Source organism: Echiichthys vipera (genome assembly GCF_963691815.1).
Source record: "Echiichthys vipera genome assembly, chromosome: 20".
Classification (NCBI taxonomy): Eukaryota; Metazoa; Chordata; class Actinopteri; order Perciformes; family Trachinidae; genus Echiichthys; species Echiichthys vipera.
In genome coordinates, this window is record NC_139845.1 from 16436214 (window position 1) to 16460633 (window position 24420).

General features: G+C 43.0%; 1 protein-coding gene across 1 annotated transcript; it reads right to left on the reverse strand.

Annotated features, from left to right (window-relative positions):
- Positions 1 to 1276: 1276 nt before the first annotated feature.
- Positions 1277 to 23889, reverse strand: lrig3 (leucine-rich repeats and immunoglobulin-like domains 3). Its single transcript, XM_083934842.1, has 19 exons — positions 23447 to 23889; positions 18232 to 18303; positions 18036 to 18110; positions 11058 to 11192; positions 10670 to 10813; positions 9724 to 9867; positions 9484 to 9627; positions 8526 to 8669; positions 6443 to 6523; positions 6248 to 6319; positions 5450 to 5521; positions 4551 to 4714; positions 3861 to 4196; positions 3497 to 3778; positions 2883 to 3359; positions 2614 to 2772; positions 2373 to 2513; positions 1986 to 2240; positions 1277 to 1895 (listed from the first exon to the last, which is right to left on the reverse strand). The coding sequence occupies exons 1-19, from the start codon at positions 23641 to 23643 to the stop codon at positions 1660 to 1662; spliced, it is 3330 nt and encodes a 1109-aa protein (XP_083790968.1). The 5' UTR covers positions 23644 to 23889; the 3' UTR covers positions 1277 to 1659.
- Positions 23890 to 24420: the final 531 nt, after the last annotated feature.

The window sequence follows — 24420 nt, forward strand, 5'->3', positions numbered from 1 at the left end:
GAATCTGCCATTTCATAAACACAACACTGCTGTGGCAGGCAGGGAGCCGCAAGACGCTTTCCAAGTACAAGTTTCAACAGCTAGCCCCGGTGCACAAGCACACCTTTTTCCCTCATATTGGAGAGGAGAGGCCCGAAACAACAAACCGCGGGCATGGAGGGCTGGGGCAGGGGGGATGGGGTTGGGAGGGAGGGAGAAGGGATGACTCATCCAGCAAACAGAGAGTTTAGTTTAGGCTAAGCTACATTGTGCCATACTGTTCTCACAGTAATTTGTGGGTTCATTACATATAATAATATAATTATGTTAAGAAGTATTTAATTATAAGTATCATTAATAGAAGAGTCATAATTAATGATTCAGCAGCAGTGACAATAGTGCTGAATCATAGTTGGCTGCAGGAGTTATGGGCATGTGAGCATGGTATTAACTTCTGCCACTGCGCTTACTATTACTACTGTTATCAATACTACTATTAATACTAATCCCTCAGCTCCTTCTACTGTTATTAGGACTACACAGAAGCAGCCGGAGTAGTAGTTGTACTCAACTACTGCAATGTTATGAATCATAGCAGTAATGACCGTGGAGATCAATTAGTAATGTGAGTAGTTTTAATAATAATAGCACTAGTAAGAATATTTTGTTCAAATAGTACTGATATATTATGTTGTTTGTGTTTTAGTGCCAAATCATTTGCCTTCCTTAATACGAGGAACTCAGTCAGTAGTAGCGGGACTAGTTTTTACAACAGCAGTAATAATATTTAATAGGACCATGATTAATCTTAGCAGTGGGAGTAATAGCAGAATTAGTAGTACCAGTGTTATTAACAGTGGTACCCAGCCATATGGTTGATACCATTGTAAGTATAATATGAAGGATATCTTCCTGTATTTATTTAAATCCAAAGAAGGCAAATGTATGCAAAATAACCAGAGATTTAGGCCTTCAGCTTGTTTGGCAACATTAGTTTAGACAACAGTGAATTTGCACCACATGATAGTGATAAACTATTATTTATAGTTATTGCCCAGCCCTGCGTGGACAATGCAGATAGTGATACCAAACAGTTAAAACATCCTCTCTGTCTCAAGTCTCCCTCTTGGTGGGGGGGCTGACTGATGACAGACCTGAGGCGTCCTTGGCGGTCTGTGGTTCTGCTCTAGAAGGCCAGCGTTTAACCTCCACCACGTCCTCTGAATCTCTTAACACATCTCCTGTACAATACAGGCCGTAACATCATTGGAGACTTAAGTGAATGTAGCAGCGCACATTAAAGTGTTTTTTTTTATTTATTATTGTTTACACATGTGCAAAACATTGCTTCATTCAAAGCTGGAATAACTGAACAGGCAGGGCTGCAAAATACATGTACACAAAAAGGTAAGCAAAAATAATGGAATCTGTTTATATACAATTTACAAAATAGAATAAACTTTATATAAAAAATGTATATAATCATCTATATTATTTAACTGAAGCTGTGTCCTTAAAGAACGGCTGCTTACATGTTCCTTTTTACTTTTCTCCGGGAACATCATGTCTGTTACATTCACTCGTTGCACATTTGAGGAGTCCTTTATTGCAAAAGTGTCCATTCAGTGAGGTAGAATTTTTTTTTGGTCGTCCTCTTCACGGAAAACAAGAGTCACTCAGTTAAGTGCTCGTTCTGCGCTGTGGGATGGTACCAGTCCTGCTGCTGTCAAACGGCTGTTCGTATATGCTGTTGCTCTGCTCCGACTCCGAGTCCTTGGCGAGACTGTTCTCAAAATCTGAATCTGGAGCGGTGTAAGGATTCTCGTGCAGAGTTTTTCCATTATGCGTCACCAATGGAGGAGCGTAGCCTGTGTACACATCTTTGTGAGGCCTCCAGGGAGCTTTCCCAAATGTCCCTGAGTGAGAAATATGCGAGTAGAAGTCAGACCCGACGTAAAGACAAAAATCTGTAAAAAATTGGAAAACTGATGTAACTTAAAACCTACCCATGAAGGTGTTGGAGGGGGGGAGACACTCATGAGGTCTGCCGTAGTCGTCCGCTTCTCCCTCCTCCGTGGATGATCGGCGGTCGCTCTGCTGGTGGGAGGGGCTGTGATGGAGACTGGCGTTGGGGAGCTGCATCAGGACCGAGGAGGAGCAGAGGTCAAAATGCTCAGACAGGAAGTAGTCCCTCATTTTAGAGCTGGTCAGGCTGCCGCCGTAGGAGTCAATGCAGACGGGCCTTTGGTCGATGGAACAGCCTGAAGGTTAAAACAATGGGATATCATTAGTTCCTTTACTTCAGGAATACTTTGATAATGTTCCGCAACAACAAAAGCCTAAGAGTATTGTTGTCGGATCATGATCAAGAAAACATTTTCTGTTTGACGGACCTGTAAAGACTTCTGATGGGTCAGTGGAGGACATGTTGTCTCGGCAGAGCAATGAGCTGATCGGACCTTGATAATGGCAGAGCAGAGGGTCGATGGCTGCCTCCATGTCTGCTTCGCTCCCTGTATCCAGCGGACAAAAACCTGCCCGGGTGAAGGAACAGTATGATGTAAGAAAAACGATGCAATGCCGCAGAGGGATTCAAGTTTTGGGTAAAAGAAGAAAGGACAGGTTTTTTTTTACCATTCATGTCTTTAGGCTGCAGGTAGAAGCCACTTATTGACGAAGTCATATACTGATGGCTGCTGCCGCTCTCTGATGGGATGTAGCCGTCCTGTCGGTCAGCGAGTGTACCCTGGGAGGAGAGGTAGCTGGGGATGTCTGCAGGCAGGTTGGTTTCATCTGAAGCACAAGGACATCAAGTTACATAGTGTCCTTTCATTTCTATTGTTACCCTTTGTTGACAATGATAAAATAAAAGGTAAAACTCCCAACAACCATCATGAACCAACCTGTGTTGGTGACGCTGCAGTCCTCATTGCGTCGCCGGGTGTGGTAGATGATGACCACCCAAACCAGCGATGTGCCCACCACACAGCACACCACAGCTATGATGACAATCCCCACTGTGGTCCATCCATCATCGTCCGATCCCACCCCTCCCACCATGCTGACTCCCGCGCCGCCCTGCACTCCAGAGTCGCAGTTGGGATTTGGTATGACCGCCAGCCTAACGTTACCCCTCTCTGTGCCCAGCGCGTTGGACATCTCACAAGTGTACTTCCCCGCATCTGCCTCTGCGGCGTCAACAATGATGAGGAGCTGGTTGGCAGCGGCAAAGAAGTGGCGCTCGGTCACAACCAGCGGGCTGTCGTCTTTGGTCCAGTTTAGCCTCGGGGGAGGGCTTCCGCCTGCTATGCATTGCAGGACAGCGGTTTCGCCCTTGGCCACAGTGCGATCCATAAGGGGCCGCAAGAAAGAAGGTGTTTCTGAAAGAAGGACAGCAGCAGTAGAAAAGATTAGTGTGACAAAGAGCCAACGATATCAGAATGATACAAGCCGTTCAACCCAAAATGGGAGTTCTAAATGTAAAGGTCATTTTCGCTCCAACAATGCCGTTTCTCACCTAGAACAGTTAGTGTAGCATTTGCGGATATTGCTCCAGCTGTGTTCTGAGCCGTGCAGCTATAAACGCCGATGTCCTCGGTCTTGACGTCCACTATAAAAAACACATCGTCCTCCGGCATGACGTGCATGCGGCGTTCTCGGGCAGCAGGGAAGTCGGTGCCTCCGTCTTTCTGCCAGGCAATCTGAGGGGAAGGGTGACCAACAGCGGCGCATTCCAGCCTGGCTGTTGCTCCAGCACGTATACTCAGGTCCATTGGCATCTTGGTGAAGGAAGGGAGCACTGGAGATCAGAAAATTACATTTAGTTAGAAACATTTAAGACTTTGATAGGCATTTTATGGATTTTACCATCCCAAACTTACTGTTGACAGTGAGTCTGGCCTTGGTGGAATAGGATGATCCAAAGTGGTTAGAGATGACACACTGGTACTTTCCCTCGCTGGAGAACTCCACATTACGTAGCTGCAGGGTGGTTGTATACTCCGTCACTTCTGTCTCGCCTCCCATGCCTCCCTGCACCCGCAAGTGGGCCTGGTTGTGGATCTCTGCGTCGTTCAGGACCTCATTGTCTTTCTTCCAGGCAAAAGTCATGGGCGAGTCACTGGAGCTGGCCGCCGAGCAAACAAATGTCACGTTGGTGCCCTTGAGGGACGACTGTGTCTCCGGCTGCACGGTGATTTGAGGCTTCGGGAAGTCATCTGAGAAGAAAACATAAGGGAGAATACAGTATTACATTTCTGCATAAAAGTTTCTATGTGTTCAGGTCTTTAATTGGCAATTTAGCAATGTTTGGTGTTTTTTTTGCCATTTTATTGGCAGATCTGAAAAGGGAAAAACTGAACTGAAATATTTCCTCAGTAGTTCTCTATGATGGTAACTAAGAAAGCTAAAAAATCTACCTGGTACATTTCCATAACGTTCTCTTCATAAGACTCATTAGCTTGTCCAGGAGTCGGGAAGGAAAATACTGAACAATCTGGGTCAGCTCGTAAATGGAAAACCTGTGTGTGCGTATGTGAGAAGGTGTTACACCGAGTGAATGCATCACTTACCACACACAAACTCCTCCTGGCTGACGGCGAACACGCTCCTGCCCTTCAGCATCTGCGGGTGGGCGCAGCTGGCGTTGACGCAAGACAGGAAGGTTTGTTCTGCCACCCAGACAGGAAGCCACTTCAGCTGGCAGTCGCACAGCAGGCTGGAGGTGTTCAGACGCCTGCCAGGGGGAGAAGATACCGCAAAAACTTCATTCACAATGCAATAATATTGGTTGGATTGAGTAGTTTGTGAAGTTAAATCTCAAGAGACATGGGGAATCTACTAGAGCTGCAATGCTTAGTCGATTAATCGCTTTGAGTTATTTTTCTAATAACAAAAAGGTCAATGTTATCTGATTCCAGCATCTTAAATGTATTATTTTCCGGATTCTTTCCTCCTCTCTGAAAGTAACTCAACGTATTTTTGAGTTGTGGACAAAACAAGACATATTAGGGTGTCATCTTGAGCTCCGGGAGACACTGATCGACATTTTCCACCATTTTTTGTCATGTTATAGACCAAACAACTAAAAACTAACAAGGCTAATCGATTAATCGAGAAAATAATCGACAGATTAATCAGTAATGAAAATAATCAGTTTCTTGCAGCCCTAGAATCTACAGAGCAAAAAAACTGTGTTAAAAACTGTGTGTGTAATTTGTTAAACATAGGACTCATTAAGTCGCAAGAATTTGGGGAAAATTCAAAATTTTTAACTTGCATAAGTTTTTACAAGCAACTCTCCTTTAGTGGAAGAAGACAAAGGAAGCCTGTGAACCCAGTGTTAACATTGAAGCAAGCGCTGTTTGGTACTAACCTTCCCAGCAGACTATAATGAGTTTCACCTGGTGCTCTGTCCCACATCAACCCTGAAACACTAACGAAAGCTCTCCTTGAACACGCTCATACTTACAGCTCCTGCAGGTTCTTCATCTGAGAGAAGGCGTTCGCTTGGATGGACATGATGGCGTTATTGCTCAATTCTCTGTGGAGCGAAGAGAAAAGAAAATTAGGACTGGTAAGATGGCAACTTTTTTCTGCCAACATCAGCCATATAGAGTGAAGGCTACAAAAACTTCAATCGAGAGAGAGAAAAAAGGTCTGGGCTCCAGAACAATAAAACTCTGGGCAGCAGTTCGCTGTGTTAATCAAGAGAGGCCCAACTCTGGGCGGCTTTGAGCTCTGGCAACGGCTGGGAAAAAACTCTAATTAGAATCAAATGCAGCTGTTGTACATTTGTGTGTGTACACACACACACACACACACACACACACACACACACACACACACACACACACACACACACACACACACACACACACACACACACACACACACACACACACACACACACACACACACACACACACACACACACACACACACACACACACACACACACACACACACACACACACACACACACACACACACACACACACACACACACACACACACACACACACACACACACACACACACACACACACCCCCCTCCTCTTGCCTTGGTGATCGATATAGTCTGGCACACATGTAAAGATACCAATGGCAGAGTTTTTTCTTGATTCCACATCAAAGCGGAGGAATAGGAGAAGACAGTTTGTGTGTACGGCTCTAACAAATAGCCTCTGTGTCTCTGTGTGTGATTCACTCTGCTTAGTTTACAGCTCTGACTTTTGGAAACAATCAGTGAAACACGAGGCAAACTCACAGGTGCTGCAGCGCGTCCAAACCAGAGAAAGACTTCTTGGTCACCGAGCGGATCTGGTTCCCCTGCAAAAATCTGGGAAAAAGGACAAAAATCTAAATTAGTTTCAAACCTCACTTTTACCTGCCGGCCCTATTTTGTCCATGTTCCATAACGTCACACAGTCCAGGGTGAATGTTACATTGATCATGAACTCACAGTTTTTTCAGCTTGTCCAAGGCAGAGAATGGGCCATTCATGTCTTCAATGGTCCAGGAGATTTCATTATTTTGGAGATCCCTTTCAAAAGAAACAAAGACAGACCACATTGTAAAAAAAATCCACACCCAGAAAACAACTGCACTTGCGATGTTAATAAAACTTGATGCGGCTTTACATTTCGTGTGAGGGGGCAAATGTTTGAGGCTTTAAAATTATATTCAAAGTGGCTCCATGCCTTACAGGAAGTTCCTTCCTGGCCTTTGCGGCACTTTTAGTCTTTTAGTCTGCTTTTCTGTGTTGTACAGAAAAAAAGTTTTACGAGGAAATGCTGCAATATAACATGTGTGCTGCATTTTACATTTCATGGGGATAAATATACTCTGCATTCCATTTAAATATGTATAGAGTAAGTGTTGCCACAATTCCTCCATCTACTATTAAATAGAATGGATCTGTGGTATTTTACACCTTCAATGAGTTCTTATGGGAAGTTCTTATGAACTCTTTGTTTGGTAAACTCCAATCAAGTTTCCTCAACAATGACAGCCATTTTTCCTGATCCCAACCTGTCCGATCAAACGTAGCCAAGTTATAACTTAGGTGTTAACGAAGTGGAGATTTATAGATTACTAAAATCAAAGTGATTGTACCACACAAAGTTCTAAAATAGAGACTAGCTGTTACTAATTATCTAACCCACTAACTGCCAGCAACTGCTATGTAGCTAGCTGAACAAAGCGAACAATAGCATGCTAATGTATTACCCATTTAAAGTAAAAAGTAGAGAGAGAGAGAGAGAGAGAGAGAGAGAGAACGAACTCCATCACCTATCTAACTCTTCAATCTAAATGTATCATACAACAAGCAAGCTAAAGTAAGTCTTGCTAGCTAGTTCAGTTAGCTAACTTAACTAATCTCTATGTAAGAACCAGTTTGTGTAGTGCTGAGTTAGCCTAGTTACAATGTAAATTTCTACTACGTTTAAACTTAAGAACAGCAAGAGCAGCCTTGTTCCCACTACTAAGCGTACAGAAATCCGTCCCTCCCTTTACTTTAATGGATTTCTCTGTTTGATCTTGGAACGTCAGGGCAACGTAGCACCTCTACAAAGAGCACTCTTGCACTTTGATTTTGAATGACACCAAAACCTGACGATTATCACTGACGTTCTCTGAAACTTTTTCAATGATCAAACTGTGACAAAAACTGTGACTGCTGGAAAAAATATAAAAACATTATAGCTACTGTCCACAGAGAGAAAAATCCACCAACAACTAAATACACAACATTCAAGTACTAAATCACTAAAAGCCAAGAATTTCCCAGAGAAATTGCCTGCTTTGATCCCTCAGCTGCCCTAATGCTTTCAAACAGTTATTTTCCTCCTCGACATGCCTGGTTATGGCTGATTGAGAATGAGGAAGGGTGTGTGTTTGTGTGTGTGTGTGTGTGTGTGTGTGTGTCTGTGTGTGTGTGTGTGTGTTGGGGGGGAGGGGGTTTGACGCCCCGAAGCCATCCGTGTCCACCTAGCTGCACACCTGCCCTACAGTGACCTCAGCGCCACGGCTCACATTTGGTTCCAGTTAAAAAATCCCAACCAGGGGAAATGTTACGGAGCCTCTCTGTGGGAAAGGGGGGATGGGTGGATGTGGGTGTGGGAGAGGGGGATCAGGCGGAGGGAGGGGAGAGGTAGTGGGGGTTGTTGAGGTCGGGGTTGTGCTTCTCAGAGTTGTTTTTTTTATGTGTGTGGAGAGACCTCAACACAGTAATCTATTTCACATCCCCAAAACAAATCAGGCAGGATATTTCCACTCAGGCAGAGGATTGATGGTGGAGGTAGGTTTAAAGAGGGTGGGAGGGGCAAAAAGGCACTTACTTACTTAAGTGGTAACTGTTTTTAGGGACACATCTCGGATTTTCGATTACTGTCTTTAAATGGTCTAGAACCGCCACCGGACTACATTCAGTATATTATTTTATATCCATTAGACAGCCGTGATCAGATTCAGACACAAAGAGGACAAAACATTCGGAAACCTTTTGCCCAGTGTTATGTGTAGAACTTTTGAATTCAACTCACAGCATCTGCAAGTTGGAGAGGCCGCGAAAAGCTCCGTCCGCAATAAAGCTAACGCGGTTGTTTCCGATGTGGAGCTCGTCCAGCAGACTGAGGCCGACGAAGCTGGATTCCTCCAGTCTGGACAGATGGTTGGAGGAGAGGTTGCTGTAGGACAGACGACAAAAAAAAAACACATGAGAACAGTAAAGAATTGAGTTGCCTACAATCAGTCTATTAAAAAAGAAAAACTTTTATTTTGTATGAGTTTGAGGGGAGACATTTTGCAAGGGAACATGTGAAAGAAATAATTCAGAGAAGCCAGTTTTAAAGTAAACTCAGATGAGAACAAATCAGATTACTGGACACGTTCCCAGCCGACAGGCGGCTTGTTTACTCAGCTTCGTGTGATAAGAGCGAGAGAAACAGGGGGAAAAGAACAACAACCTATCTGTGAAAAAGGCTCCAGACATGGCAAACACTGAACTGACCGCTGCTGTAAACAACAGCCACAACAAAGGAAATTCAATCTGTTTCCAGGAATGTGAGTTGATGGGGGGGGGGGGGGGGGGGGGATCACTAAGGTGTGTGGGTACATTAGTGGTTGACAAAGACAGAAACTGCAACTAATAATGAAATTTCCAGTAGGAGAAATAAGTGGCACTTCCGGAGGCCGATGTTTTTGGCACATCGGAAAAGACAAGAGGCAAAGGGGTGTGTAATATGTTGGCAGTGCTTTAATGTTGGCACTCGCTGGCAGGGCATAAGAGACGGTGCTTTGTCTGCGTGTGTTGGGGGATTGGCGACAGGAGGATCTGGAGTGTGAGGAAGGGCAGGCGGGAGTGCCAGAGGGGAGGAGAGGGTGACACAGAGAAGTGTTGGGAGTTCAGAGTGTGAATGGAAAGTGAAGAGGGAATAACGAGAGGGAGGGTGCAGAGGGAGAGGGGGAAAAAAAGGGGGAAGAAAAAAAAGGTGGACTCACAGCTCGCTGAGTTTTTGGCAGAACTCCCAGGCGTCAGGTCGGATCCTGCTGATGGCGTTATGGCCGAGGTGGAGCTGCTGCAGAGTCAGCAGGCCGTACAGCCAGCCCTTACTCACCTCTGTCAGGTTGTTGTAGTCCAGCTGCCTGCAGGCCACACACAAATACAATGAGACTTTATACTGCATTTAAGTCATGCTGGAAAAACAGAAGTTGATGCACATCTCATGTATATTTGCTTACAGGACTTCCATGTTGCTGAGGCCCCAGAAGGCGCCGTCCATCAGGCGGCTGACACCGTTCCTCTGCATCTTCAAGGAGCGAAGAGCATGCAGACCATGGAACGTCAGGCCCTCTACCCGGCGAACCCGGTTCCTGCTCAGCTCCCTGAAATACACGCAGAACAGTAAATGTGAGTTTATTTCAATGATATAATGTTTCCACAGAACTGTACTGATTTCAGGGTGGAAAGGCCTCAGAATCAGAATCTAGAGCATGTTGGAACTTTCAAAAGTCTGCATGGTTCAATATAAATGCCTTAAAGCTTAAAGTTATTAAAGTTAATATATAGTGATATTCTAAGTCATCCCTAACAATCATCATTTAAAACCTACTAGAAGTGTGTATCGGTGTCTGTATCTGCAGAGACACTGCCTGGATTTTCTCTTTTTTTCTTATTTTGTTGTGTGTGTGCTGTTTATGGGCATCAGCAGAGAGCCTTTGGGCCCCATGTAATAAGTAAGTTAAGTTTATTTATATAGCACCTTTCACCGATAAAAATCAGTGCTTTACATGAATGTGCCCCATGTGGGCGTTTAACCTCCAGCCAATAACATCACACAGAGTGAGCAGCCTGTTCTTTATTCTCATTCCAAACCACCGCTTTCTCACGTCCATAACCCTCAGAGTCTCACACCGACAGATACTGTTTGTATGATACACTCATAATCCCACAATGGCGAACGTTGTGCGTGCTACATGTTATACGTTTAACTTTTTTGTTTACCCTGCAAAAAATGTGTTCTCTGAGTCTCTAAACTAGTGGGCAAAAGTCATAAAAAGTCTGTGAGAGAGTCATTTTCTTTAGAATGTCTGGAAAGTCTTAAAAGGTATCAAAATGTTGATATAAGACACATCCTGAATCATCAAGATTCAAAGCCCTGATTGAGATAAGAAAAACAAAGCTTACAGGTGTTGGAGGTTGGGCAGCTGGAAGATTTTAGCTGGGATGGTGGAGAGACGGTTGCGGTTGAGCCGAAGAACCTGCAGACTACTCGACAGGTTGGTGAAGCAGCCCGTCTCAAGTGATGAGATGCGATTGTTGTTGAGGAACCTGAGACAGAAAGATTTGATTGAATAAGACGCATAAAAAACATATTACAACAGAAACATTGGGGGATTGGATCCTACATTTTGGGTTTTCCACAACATTTAATACATGACAACACCACAACAACTAACTCTGAAAATGGTCAGACACTAATATATTTCAATGCAGATTAAATGTTCTCCTGCATAAAATGCACAGTCGAGCACAAATGAGCTAATTAACTGACTAACTAATTGGTGGCACTCACAGGTTCTTGAGAGGCAGAGCTGGGAAGGAGCTGGCCTTTATTTCCACGATGTTGTTGTTGCTGAGGTCAAGCGTTTCCATAGCGAGGAAGGGCCTGAGCTGCTCCACAGAGACCCTGGTGATTCTGTTGTTTGCTCTGAAAATACAGACACCATTGCTCGAATAAATGACAAAAATACTGTGTATTTGACTAGTGGCACACACCAGTTTCATGTTTCTAGATAGGCAAACAGTAAAGTCCCTCAATTAGCCTGCGGTATTAAAAAAAAAGACAAACTCATGCGCTTGTAAAGCTAAAACTTACCACCCAACGTGAAATACTGTCATATTTTTTATTTTTTTTTGCTGATTATGCATGGCTTTTAAAAGGATGCCGACAAATTGCTCAGTATGATCAATGTTGCTGCTCTTCACACAAAGTCCAAACAATCTTTCTGTTTAGTGATGTGTGATTTTGTTTATAAGGTAATTACCAACAAGGTATTTTAAAAAGTAACCTGCCAATTACTTGGCTGATGAATACCATTCCCTCAGTGAAAGCATGCCTCGGCAGAGGCCAGCAATTTCCTGAGCTGTACGCCTCCTAAATTGCAGTGCAGGGACTGCTTAGTTATAAACAGAGCCTGTACAGTGCCCTCTTTGTGTATGAGACTGAGCAGTAGAGAGAGAGTGAGGGGGGGTGGCAGGAATTCCCTCAAATGCACCAGACTACAGGCCCCGTTTTCAGTATTCATTGCGATGGTTACAGCCCCCCCCCCCCCCCCCCACCGCTACACCTTACTGACCAGAGAGCTGTTAGTTTTTCTGATTTCATTTTTCCAGCAGCCCTCGAAGAACCACTGAGTACAGTTTCCTAACATAGGTTTAATTTGGGATGTGGTGTCATTAATATTTAATTGTTGGAAGATGTCAATCAACTGACCTTCAGTACAGGCTGCTTAACAAGCGTGGCTGCAGTCATGACTAGAGCTTAAACCTTTAGATGATTAATTGATAGACTAATGGTCAACTTGTTTGGATAATTGATTAACTGCGTCATTCATTTTTCAAGCAAAAATGCCAAGAAATCTGATATTATGAAATCTCTATTCACACCCAGCGAGGTCTTTGCTCTCATGACTCTGTTGATGAGTCTGATCTTGATCGCAGATTTGATTCTCATTTCGTCCACCTCAGGAAGAGAGACAGCATAGAACCAGGCTGCTGTGAAACTGAGATGTCTCATCAGTTCGTAACGCCTTATGGTAACGTGTGTTGAATGCTTTCAGAGAACATAATTCCATAAAAACAGGGCTTTCCATCAGGAAAGTGTAACACCTTTTGGAAACCTTCTGATTGAGACCTACAGAAGGGAAGATCCAGCAGCCAACAGAGATCCAAGACGGAAGGCAGCCCGGAGAGTTTGGCGGGACTGTGGGGGAATGCTGGAATAAAAAAACCACCAGAGCGTGTTCCTGCAAAGGGGGCTGGTAGGCTGAAGGTGGCGGCAGACTTATAAGTTTAGACAAATAAGACTTTCTTATTATGCACTGAAACTGCTGACATAATTCAAATAAAGTCCACACTGTATTAAATTGTTATATTGCAACATACTATAAGCTCTGTGTATGAACACAGACCAGTTAGCATGCCTGTGCACAATGGAAACTCCAATGTCGACATGAAACTCTCTTTATATCATTCGGAAAATATGCCATGGCCTTCTGATTTCACTCATTTTTGTGCGTGAACCTTCTGTAGTGACTCCTATCTGTCACCAGAGTTAAGACAGGGACACACCAAGCCGACTTCAAAGAAGTGGCGACAATGGCCAACTGTTGAGATGTCGCCTTTCCCTCGCCCAAAAAATGGAACTTACACCGCAAAGACTACAGCCTGCAGCCAACTAACACGTAAGTTCTGCATACCCATCTCAGTTAGCACATTGACAACACAACCTGATGGTGAAAGAACAAATGACAGTTATTGTTTGCGGTCGAACAGCTATTAACCGTGCCTGCTAAAGAGCTCAATGGATAGTTTTCATTCTCATACCCTCTTGACTTAAGCCGCACTTCTGTTTCTCTTATCGCCGTAACTGACTCAACTGCCGATCAGACTGATTTCTCTAACCAAGCGGTCTCTGAAGGCTCCATTCAACATGCTGAATCTGCTGCAACACAGCCATCAAGGGCCGACTACTGCCAACGGTGCGGGACACACCTCAAAAACTAGGCCATCAGTCGTACGACTTCGACCGACGGCTGACTGTTGCCTTTAAAAAGAGGTCAGCAGGCTGCCGGGTCTTTTCCCTACCGTGCCCCTGTCCCCTGACATCATTTCTCTAATCCTCTGTACTCAAATCTAAATGCTCAAAAATCTAAAGGAAGTTTTTGGTGTGCAGCAACTAACAAGTCTAGAGTAAAATACAGATTGCCTGCAATAAAAACGGCAAAGGCAGCTCTTTTGTTTGACGATTTGCAGAGGGCTTACTATACACCACAGCCCCCAGGTTCCCAAACAAAAGCGCAGCACACCACCTGTATCTCAGTTTTCATGTTTCACTGACTGGTCGCTGAGAGAGGGAAGGCCCGCCTGGTGAGAAAGAACCAGTCTTTCCAGTTTCTCTCAAGGGGGGAAAGTGGATTCACATAGAGAGAGGGGCTGGAGCACACTTCCTGTCTGAGAATGAGGAGATAAACCCTTAAGTTTGACTGCTGGAGGCCATCGCAAATCTGGCCAACTAATTATTCCATAATCCTAAGAGCCCTCTCAGATTCATTATAGTTATTTTGCAGCACTCTTCTGTAGTACACAAAGTCAACCATAAACTCTGTGTGACTGCACAGCCAGACAATTGCAAACACTTACAGAAAGCCCCCCCCCTCATCTCAACAACAACTCAATGAGTACTCGTCCTCCGTGTTCTCTACACACAAACAAGCCCGACATTGTACGCTTCAATTACACACACTTCAAATTTGTTCATCCACTTTGCTATCAGATAACATGATTATAGAGCCATTACAACTGCGGTTGTAGGGCTTTGCCGCTGTTAGTGGAAGTCAATAGAAGGCCAGCTGTGTGTCAATAACAGCCTGAGGCATCTTGAGTATTGATAGAATATGTGCTCATTATTAAACTGAGGCAAGCAGCAGACAGACACTAAATCAATGCTGCTGTGCTGCTGTGATTAGAACCACAGAAAAAGGTTTCCTCTGCATATGAAGTCTCACACTCTTTTTTTTTTTTTTACAAAACTTAAAAAGTTGGATGTTACCAAAGTCGTCAGTAGGTTTCCAGACTTTCCAAACCTTATTAGGACATGAATTCATAAAAATGTGAGTGGGTGAAGCATTTCTTATTACAGGCTTATTGCACCAACATGACGTGGGTTTCACATACCAGCCAGCACTCTCGCAGAACTAATATTTTTGGCCGTCAAGTTGACCACTTTTACACACTGTAAAATCCAAATATCTGTGATGAAGTTGGTTTTTTGTTGTTGCTGTTGATTTGTGTTTTCAGCAAAACTTTGTCCACTGAGCAGCAACTAATGCTTTTAATGGGGCATGCTCTTTAAAATGGAAAGTCACTTTTCTGGACCCGTTTTGCTCATAGTGTGTGCATACGTGTGGTAGTGCATTTGTGTGTGTGTGTGTGTGTGTGTGCGTGTGGTATTTCCTATTGGAAAAAGAACAGAGTTTTTGAGAAGCCATCTGATGACTCCCTCTCTCTGCAGTGGCGCCTGTAATGAAAACCAGGGCTGCGTTCACTGTTGAGACGCCATATTAAACTCTGCACATATCTCACTCAGATGGCTGATCATCTTAACACGCCGGCTCCCAGTTGGAGTGGAGAGAAGCAGGGATCGTATTAACACGTGAACTGAAGGACCTTCACATAAAATGACAGGGGAGCTGTAAAATGTGAAAAATGTAAAAACATCAAATTATGGATGTTATATATGTTCATAAAGGCATTTTGCATTCTAATTTTTCAAAATGTGTCTTTTCTTTGTTGCTAGGCCCAGTTTACTGTGGTGTCAATCAAACTATATGGACAGGACTGACACTTACTTAAGTTGATTCAATTTTAGCTGACATCACCTTGGATTTTGTAAAATTGTGAAAGCATTTCTAATACACTAAACATTATTAGTTAATTTTCAGTTGCAGCCATAGTGGAGTCTTTATTGCACATATATCTGTTATGAAAATCTCATGGATTATTACTATAATCGCTACTGTATTGGTTTGTAACTCTCATCTTCAACAAGGTTTTCATTTCCGTAGACATACCAAGGGGTTCACTGCCTAATATTCCTTATCAGACCAGGCATCTCCAGGTCATTTGTTGAACCCCCCTGAACACAGGCAGAGGGATTTAGTGGCGGTAGGGTTTACCCCCTCCATAAATTCCTGGGAAATTGTTCAATTAATTAAGATGATCACGACTCAATTACTACCAGCTGCAGGGTTATTGCCGTTTGTTTTTACTCAGTGCTGCGAGGTCAAAGAAGTCGGCGAGAGCTGCCGCTATGTCTGACTGACTGTTTGAATAAGTGGTATTCGATACCCTGAGGGCTTTTTTTCTTTCTTTACTACCCTTCCACCTCAGAGAAACTGAGAGAGAGAGAGAAGTTCTGGAAAAATCACACTGTGCCACCTAATCTTAAGGAGGAGAGAGTGTGTGAGTGTCTGTTTTCTCTTCTCCAGTGTGTTCTCCTTTTTTTCATATGGCTTTGACTAATCAGAACTGAATTATGTTCCTGACTTCACTAGTTGACAACAGTTTAATGGATTGCCAATGTGCTGTCTTTTTCTTTGTTTTTTTAGGGCAATAATGATGTTTTGAAACCAAAGCAGCTAATAACCATTGCTCCGTATATTCAAATGTGGTCCTTTAACACAAAGGGCAGTGTTCAGTTTGTTCTGTTGAGGACAGAGACGGCTTTACAGAAAGTGCAATGTTTTTACTGTTATCAATTTACATTGACTTTATCTGGAGCATGTGAAGGCAGAACGGATGACACCAAGTTGATCTCAAAGAGTGATGTTAGCCCAAGGACTAACTAAAAAACATCCACTTAGCATAATAGCAACTTTGAATAGCAAATGTAAAATCTACAATATAAATCTGAATGTTATGTCATGCTTAAAAAAATAATAATCAAAGGACCATGGTATAAGCTATTTTGGAAGGATGGCTTACTAGCTTGTAGCTCTTAGCAATAATAGCTATCCTATCTAAAACCCAGGAAGGGGAGCTAAGTAAATTAGCATTAGCTATGCAGCAAACTACAAGGATTCATAGTTATAAATACATTTTGTATTTCCTGTATGCCCTGGTAAAACACGCCTTTTTAAGGTCAGAAAAGGCTACTCAGTATGATCAGTAGCTAATGGTGGCTAATGTTAGCCAACGTTAGCAAAGTTGTAGACACTTCTGTGTAACTGACATCACTAAGTCGTCTCTACATGTGCTTTTGTAAACTATTGTGGTCACTGTGATGGTAGTTTAGCAAAGTTCACTAGCTAAAAAAAACCATCAAATATCTTTGATAACCGTTTGTAAAACGCCAAGGTATACAACAACATCTTATTTTAAGATAAGAACGTCTTAAATACTCTGTTTCATGTTATTCTGTAACTCAAACAGTGCAGTAGTTAGTGTATTAAGGCAGGGTTAACGTGGATGACAGGACTTCGGGTAAACCAGACTGAACAACAAATAAAGTAATTATGGTTTGGAGAAAGTCTGGAATTTTGAATCTGTGCAGGAACTTTGCAATTAAATCCAGAGTTGCTCAAGGGTTCTTGGACAGCACACAGAGAGATGAGCTGACCGTGGCAGATGAACCTGTGACCGCTTTTTAACCATTAAGGGAACAATGCAGCCATTCACACCAGGTGTTATTAGCATGAGGGACCAATAATGAAAAAAATGTGTTTTATTTCTTGTGTCTGGATAATCAAATCAAATCCAAGTTACTCAGTACAATAGTAAAACTTGCAGAACATAATGCAAACAAAATAAAACTCAATATAACTGAAATAATGTAGTGAATTATGACACCTAAGGTGTAAAGAGCTTGCCTTCAACAAAAACAAAAAAACAACATCAGCCAACAAATTGTCTGACGGCGCAATGTCCTGCGGTTAACGCAGAGCTTCGTGTTGGGGCTTGGTGAGGAATACGCCTCATCAAGCCGGGAGACGGATACATTCTTCCACAATAACTTCATGCCGGTCGGTTATTGGAGAGACATGCCACAGGGAGCAAATAAAATGGTTGAGGTTTCACACACTAATATCTGGTGTTCTTCCGAAAGCACATATTGCACAACAATATACCAAAGGATCTTCTGGTTAGAGTCTGAACGGGATGAAATATGACAAGTCAACCGGTTTTACCCTGAATGATCTCACAGTATCAGCCAAGCACTTTAAGACACTGTTATGGTTATGTTTCTGCTACATATACACACAAAAACCTTGATTCATTGGTTTCTTCAAAGCGATGGACCGAGACGTTGTTACATTTTCAGGAACTCAGACGCACTGCCCTGTTTCCAGAGTTACCACCATTCATTTCTGTGTCCCATAAAGGGTCACAGAGAAACATCTACATAAAAATCCCCAAATTTGGATTTTCACATGACATTTTTTCTTACTTTCCAGCGTCACGTCACTGCCTCCAGGTTAAAAATATACCAACAGCAGGAACAGCCACCAAACAAAACATTTCCATTTCTGTTGATGGCATTTGTCTTCGACCACGTGACCTGTCTGGGGCTGGCTGCCATGTCTCAGACTGGCCTGTCTGGGAACGGGCTCAGCCAAAAGGGTTTGCTCTCTAGAGGGAAAGCGGGGGGAGGAACCACTTCCCAGCTCACTACTTTAACCAGCAATGACAACTCTGGCAGAGGATTAACCTCCAGACCACACTGAAGTGAGAAGTGTTCATAGAAGGAAAAGTTAGGGAAAGTTTTACTTACAGAATGAGTGTTGTGATGTTTGAAGCAGAAAGGCCCAAATCAGGTATTGTCACCAGCTCATTATGGTTCAGCTTTCTGTACACATTTAGGAAAAAGGGTCAAAATAATCATTTGTTACACGTAGGACAGTGGTGGAGGCTTTTTGCATAATCCTGTGTTTACTCTAGAAAGTGCAGAGAACACAGGGTGTACTTACATTTCACTTAGATGTTGTAGTTTGGAAAACAGAGTTCCGTCAAGCACCTGCAATTTGTTATGGCTCAGGTCCCTGGGAAGGAACGAAAGGCAAAACTTAATGGGAAAGTATACACCGTGGACTGTGTTTCTCAGCTGCTAAAGTCTTCCATTTAAGTCTACATGGCAAACATAATCACATACAAATTGTTATTGTGCCTTGACACTATGGACAGGACATGCATCGAAGATAAGTCACTGTAATTAGACAGTGACGCGGCGCAGGACTGATGTTGATGAAATTAAACAGAGTGGTCAGGAAGATAATCAAGAATAAGATTTATTAATGACTAAACTGTCTCAAACCAAATGTTGTGAAAAAAAACTGAATACAGTTTCAGATATCACCCCAAGTCAACATGAAGGCACAAAGAAACGGTTTTGTCTATATGGTAACCCAAGATGTGCCAGTGTCTTGGAAGGTGGGTAAGTTTAGGCCATGAATTTGAACGGGTAAGGTTAGGATAGGTGGTCGGGAGGTCTCACAAGAGTTTTTGCAAGTTTTAACAAATCTTGCTACTATCTAGAGACGACCCTAAATGACCAATGTCTTCATTTTTAGCAAATTCCTAACAAAGTAGTCTATTGGATCTAAATTTAGACTGGGTCTTCCTTTGATTTGAAATTAAAGACGTGTCACTGCAGGATAAACTATTAGAATATCACCAGACTGGTTAAAGTCATTTTCTCGCAAACGAAAGAGTCAAAAACCAATTCAATCAAATCCCATTCTATCCCCCCCAAAAAAGGCTTAGAAGTTTGGCTCTGCGTCCTTTCCCTATAACACAGAAGACCCGAAGGTCCATGCCAGAACAGCTCCCTTCATATCCAGGCCTCTGCTGAGAGGCAGAGCCAAAACAGACAAGCTGATAAGTTACTGTGGGGCGAGAGTCTCTTTGTGCTGAAAGGAGGCCGGAACCTGGCGAGGGAAATCGATAAAAATGCTGGAGTGGAGGTTTCAGTGCTGGCCGAGGCTCGGACCAGACCTCTTTTCTGGTGTCTGGGCTCGTATTAACCACATTCCTATTCTGACTTTTAATATTTACAAACCTTGAAATCTAACAGATTTAAAGCATGTACTGCCATTAATAGTTGGTTAGGATTCTGTCAGCAATTTCATGCTTAATCAATATTTGTACATTTAGAAGGATTTGTACAAAGCCTGCTTATTGCCCATTTTAGTCGTGAATAGCTGCTCTGGTCTGTATCTTATTTTTGTCTGACCCCCTTTTGGATCAGAGCCTGACTCAAACTCAACTGAGCCTGGATTTGGGCCGAAGCAGTCTTGGCTGCAGCTCACTGGGGGTGAGACTCTTGTTTTTGCTGCCTGTTTTGAAAAGGAGCCTGAAAACCAGCTCAAGGAGTCTGGCAAGCGCAGCCTCGTGCGCCATAAAGTGGTGGAGTTATTGACGCTGCTGTGCACGATCAACGCTGCGGTGCCAGACGCTTTTTTTTTTTTTTAACATCCCCTCACCCTCTACCCCTCCTCCCCCTTACCTCCCTCATCTGGAATCCATCAAGGAGCTCTGGGAGGAGGGGAAGAACCTATCAACTGGTAATGTATTCACAATGCCGGGAAAAGTGAGAGGGACGCCTTTCATACGTCTGAAACACCCCTGTCGAATTTTCTGGGGCCTGTTTTTGTTCTTTGGCAGAAAGTTTCATGAAGCTATCAACCAGAGTTTTGCTTCTTAGCCTCGCTAAAGCTAACCCCCACCTCCTCCCTCCTTTTCTTTCCAAGCACGGAGCTGTGTATTGTTGTTTTTGTTGTTGTAGTTCCAGTGCTGGGGGCCGTATGGGAAAGGTGTCCTATCATACTCCTTAGATAAACCCTAAGTAGCTCTGACACTACCGCTTCCCTCACAAAGCAGGCTCTGAGCACAGCAAGATAACACGCAGTGCTGCGGACAGGCTTCAGCCTGTAGCTGCTGGCCTGGTTCAAATGTACCACGTTCTTATCATAGACTGAAAAGTGAATAAATGAGTCACTCTTAAGGTCACAAGAGCTGTCAGTAACGCTTTAGATTACGATAATGGGGCACAGCAGCAGATTTAATTAAGTTCCATAAATGTTTTGTGGATGAAGCAGAAGACCTAAGCTTTTATACATGGCAAGATAGCCAACAATTTGAACGCAAAAGAGAAAACAACGGGAAAATATAAACGTAAGTTGCGGATGATGTTTTCATTAATGACCTTTGTGATTTTGGAAGGTCAGTATAATAAACTGTATCTTGTTAGCTAGCATAGCTAGTTAAAACGGCCAGGTAAGGAGCTCACAAAAATGAGCATTAGCTGTGATGTGATCCTGTACTTCTTGTCTGTTTCTCTGGTCATAAGTGTTACTGGCCAAACGAACGTGCTTCTTTGTGTCCAAAATACAGATTTCGCTGATAAATGTATGTAAAACTTAAATTACTGAGGCGGTTTGTACACTCCTCCAGGGGTGTAATGTTTAATTCAAAAATAAAAAGTGTTTTTAGTCATTCTGTGACTCCCAGAGTTCTGTATTTATTACAAAATGAAATGATGTAGTATTTTGCCCTTAACGCAGATGTTTTATGACAAAGAGCACTACCATTGCTAAGTAGCTTCAACCGTGGAATTTTAGTCGTGTCTGGATGGTAACTCGATTTGCGAAAACTTGGGAAAACTCCCGTACGACTTTCTTTCAACCACCTACACTTATTTCAACCATTCAGGTCAATGTTTAACCTTAACCATCTGACCTTAACCATTCAGGTCGATGCCTAACCTTAACCATCTGACCTTAACCATTCGAGTCAATCATAGATGAATAAGGTAGGTCATCTTTGGTTATTTCTCACAAGACCAATGACTAACCTTAACCATCTGACCACAACCATTCAGGTCGATGCCTAACCTTAACCATCTGACCATAACCATTCAGGTCGATGCCTAACCTTAACCATCTGACCATAACCATTCAGGTCGATGCCTAACCTTAACCATCTGACCATAACCATTCAGGTCGATGCCTAACCTTAACCATCTGACCATAACCATTCAGGTCAATGCCTAACCTTAACCATCTGACCTTAACCATTCGAGACCAATGCCTAACCTTAACCATCTGACCTTAACCATTCAAGACCAATGACTAACCTTAACCATCTGACCTTAACCATTCAAACCAATGACTAACCTTAACCATCTGACCATAACCATTCAGGTCGATGCCTAACCATAACCACCTGACCTTAACCATTGGAGGTCGATGCCTAACCTTAACCACCTGACCTTAACCATTCGAGGTCGATGCCTAACCTTAACCATTTCACAAAACTTTCATAGTTCTTGGGTTACCACCTGGAAACAACTGGGAATATTAGGTAAGTAGCTAAGATACAAGTACATTACAAACCCCAACGTTTCCTATTCATTTAGCTCCTGGCTTAATTCCTTTTTCACTGCACATGGTACCTGCCTGGCCTAATAAATGTCTTTCTATAGCGCCAAAAACAATAAATTCCTCTTATAAATGTTGGTAAAAGTCTCTAGGGAGTCAGTATACCCCTCTAGAGAGAAATTAATCTTTCATGTCATTTTGTGACTCAAAGTTCTCCATGTATTAAAAGTAATGCACATATTGTTTTCAAATGAATGCCTCACTCTTGAAACCTTAAAAAAGCGATTAAGTCTGGGCATGAATCTGTAGCCTATTTCCCCCAGCAGCCTCCCAGATATCCCTCCTACTCGCTCCTTCCCCCCTTTCTTTCTGTGAATTTGTTTCAAACTAAATCCTACACACTTCTCCTTAATCAGTACCATCGCTGGCTCTAGAGTTGCTAATTCAGCAGAAATAATGGGGTGCTGGAAAACAAAGGATCGGGCGGTTTTAGGGGTTTAAGATGTGCTGGAGAGCCACTCGTAAATTAGCATGCCAGAGTGAAAAGAATTTTTCCCCCATGTGGAACTTTTTTTTTTTTTTTTTTTTTCATTTTCTTTGGAAGCTCGGCCTTGGTTATGAGGCTCAGGCTGGGTCTGTTTTCTCTGGCAACGTCAAGTTTCCAGAGCAGCACATTTTAGAAAGAGAAAAACTAAATTCAACAGCAGCAGGGCAACGGCTTTTGACCAGGCAGTGAATCAAGCTCTATAGCCTCACGCAGTACAATAAAAATCAAATAGTGGAGCTTAACGCAGGGCAATAAAAATCCAGTAAGAATAATTATCTGTAAAGTAGAACACACCGAGGAACATGCCATTAAAATTGTGTTTGGTCTTTCTGCTTCAACGGGCTGAGCTCAGGCTCGTCTCATCTTATGGAGCCAGAAGGCAAACAGGAGAGTAATGGAGACTTTACTTTAGGAAGCAGTCCAAGGCTGCTCACAGCCTGCATCTGATTTATGCCTTTATGGCTTTGAAGGCCTCCAGGTCTGTGAAGCTGAAACCTGAAGACTGAACCAACTCCAATCACTGCAAATACAAATGTGGGTGTAACCACACTGTCAGGCCATTATAAACATTATGGATGTCTATTAGTTGCAATTGTATGTAAGTAACTACAGGGGGTGGGAGTGTTGGTTACTAGTGGTGTTACTACTACTAAAACGTCTAATACTGGCACCATAACAGCTACTATTTCTAACTACTATGCCCCCACTAGAAAGCATGGTTTTCAAAGCACTACCTGCAGGCACTGGGAGGATTTATTCATAAGTATTAAAACTTTTTCATGAAGGGGTTTAGAGGGCCTGACAATAGCACATTGATGTGTAAAAACACACTGAAAGGTTGCCTGGGCTTCCCTGCTGGTCTCAAGGGGTCCAAAATGCTGCTGCAAGAAGCAATATATAATGAAAAACTATTAAGAGACATAAATGAATCCATGGCTGGGTGCAAGGGGGAGCATCTTCTTCCCATTCTGCAACTTCAGCTGATTTTACACACTGAATCAGAGCTACAGTTAACAAGAAAAGACAAGAAGGACCAGTTCCAATCAAAGAAAAGTTGTTTTCTTCTGCAACACCACGACAGGAATGTGGATCATCCCATTGGCGCTGAAGGTAAAACAGTAAACCAAACCTCATGTTCCTCAAAGAGCAGATGCGTGGAAAGACATGATCATAATGGACAAATAAATGACAAAAAAAATAAACAATCTATCACTTATGACAGTATCAATGTACACAAAGGGTTTCTTTAACTGGACTCACAGTTGAACTGTCCATTCCGGGATCGTGTGTGGAATTTGGCCCCTTCTCAGCCGACTGCAGTCCAAAAGCTCCCCGATACACACGCAGGGAGGGGGACACGTCCTTGTGTTCGCATCGCATCCACGCTGTAGCCTCAGAAACAGTAGAAAAACCACGGCAAACCTTGCAAAACTGCGAGCCTGCGTAGAGGGACACATTTTTTCCCCCCTGGCCACACGAGAGAACACCCCTCTTTGGTTTTCTCTTCGGAAGAAGCGCAACGAATCCACAGAGTGAGAAAAACAAAATCCCCCAAAAATCTGGTTCTATCAATCCTTATATCCAATCCCTCGGTGTTCTGGAGGTCGCGGATGTGGAATTGAAAAGAAAAGCGATCTTCTGAAACTTGCCCATTCCCGTGGAGAAACTTTTTCGATGCCGTGCGCCTCGCTGCTGCTGTTGAGGCAACTTGAGCTGTGCAGGATCCCCACAGCGCAGCGTGAGCACACACCAGAGGTATGCGAGGGGTGGGGGAGGGACCAGAGGGGTGCCTGGGACATGGAGTCCGTCCTGCTGCCTGGGAGTCCTGCACGTATGAACCGTAGACTGTATAAAAGGATTTGAACCAGGCAGGCACAATGACAATACAAGTTGTACTCCAAAGGGCGATAACTTCCTTTTGAAATTAAGTTTAAGTAAAATAATAATAATTATTATATTATTAATATAATAATAATACTATTGTTTGTATGGCACCTTTAAAAACAGCAGTTTACAAAGTACTTTGATATAACACAAATCGAAATACACACATACAGTAAATACAGTATAAATAAAACTAATAATAATAATAATAATAGTAAAATCCAATAATGTATAACATAACCATATTTACACATCATTGTATAAATAAAGAGGGAGATTGAGAGATTAGAGAGACATTAGAGGACACAATAAATTATTACCAGTTTATTCAGGCTCCCTCTGGAACAAAT

What these genes read in the sequence shown, in the direction of transcription:
- lrig3 (XM_083934842.1), bottom strand. Translation starts at nt 23,643, where the DNA reads ATGTGTCCCTCTACGCAGGCTCGCAGTTTTGCAAGGTTTGCCGTGGTT. An exon ending in CCGGAATGGACAGTTCAACT is followed by an intron (nt 18,304 to 23,446) that starts GTGAGTCCAGTT and finishes GTTCCTTCCCAG; the next exon opens with GGACCTGAGCCATAACAAAT. An exon ending in TTGGACGCGCTGCAGCACCT is followed by an intron (nt 5,522 to 6,247) that starts GTGAGTTTGCCT and finishes TTCGCTCCACAG; the next exon opens with AGAATTGAGCAATAACGCCA.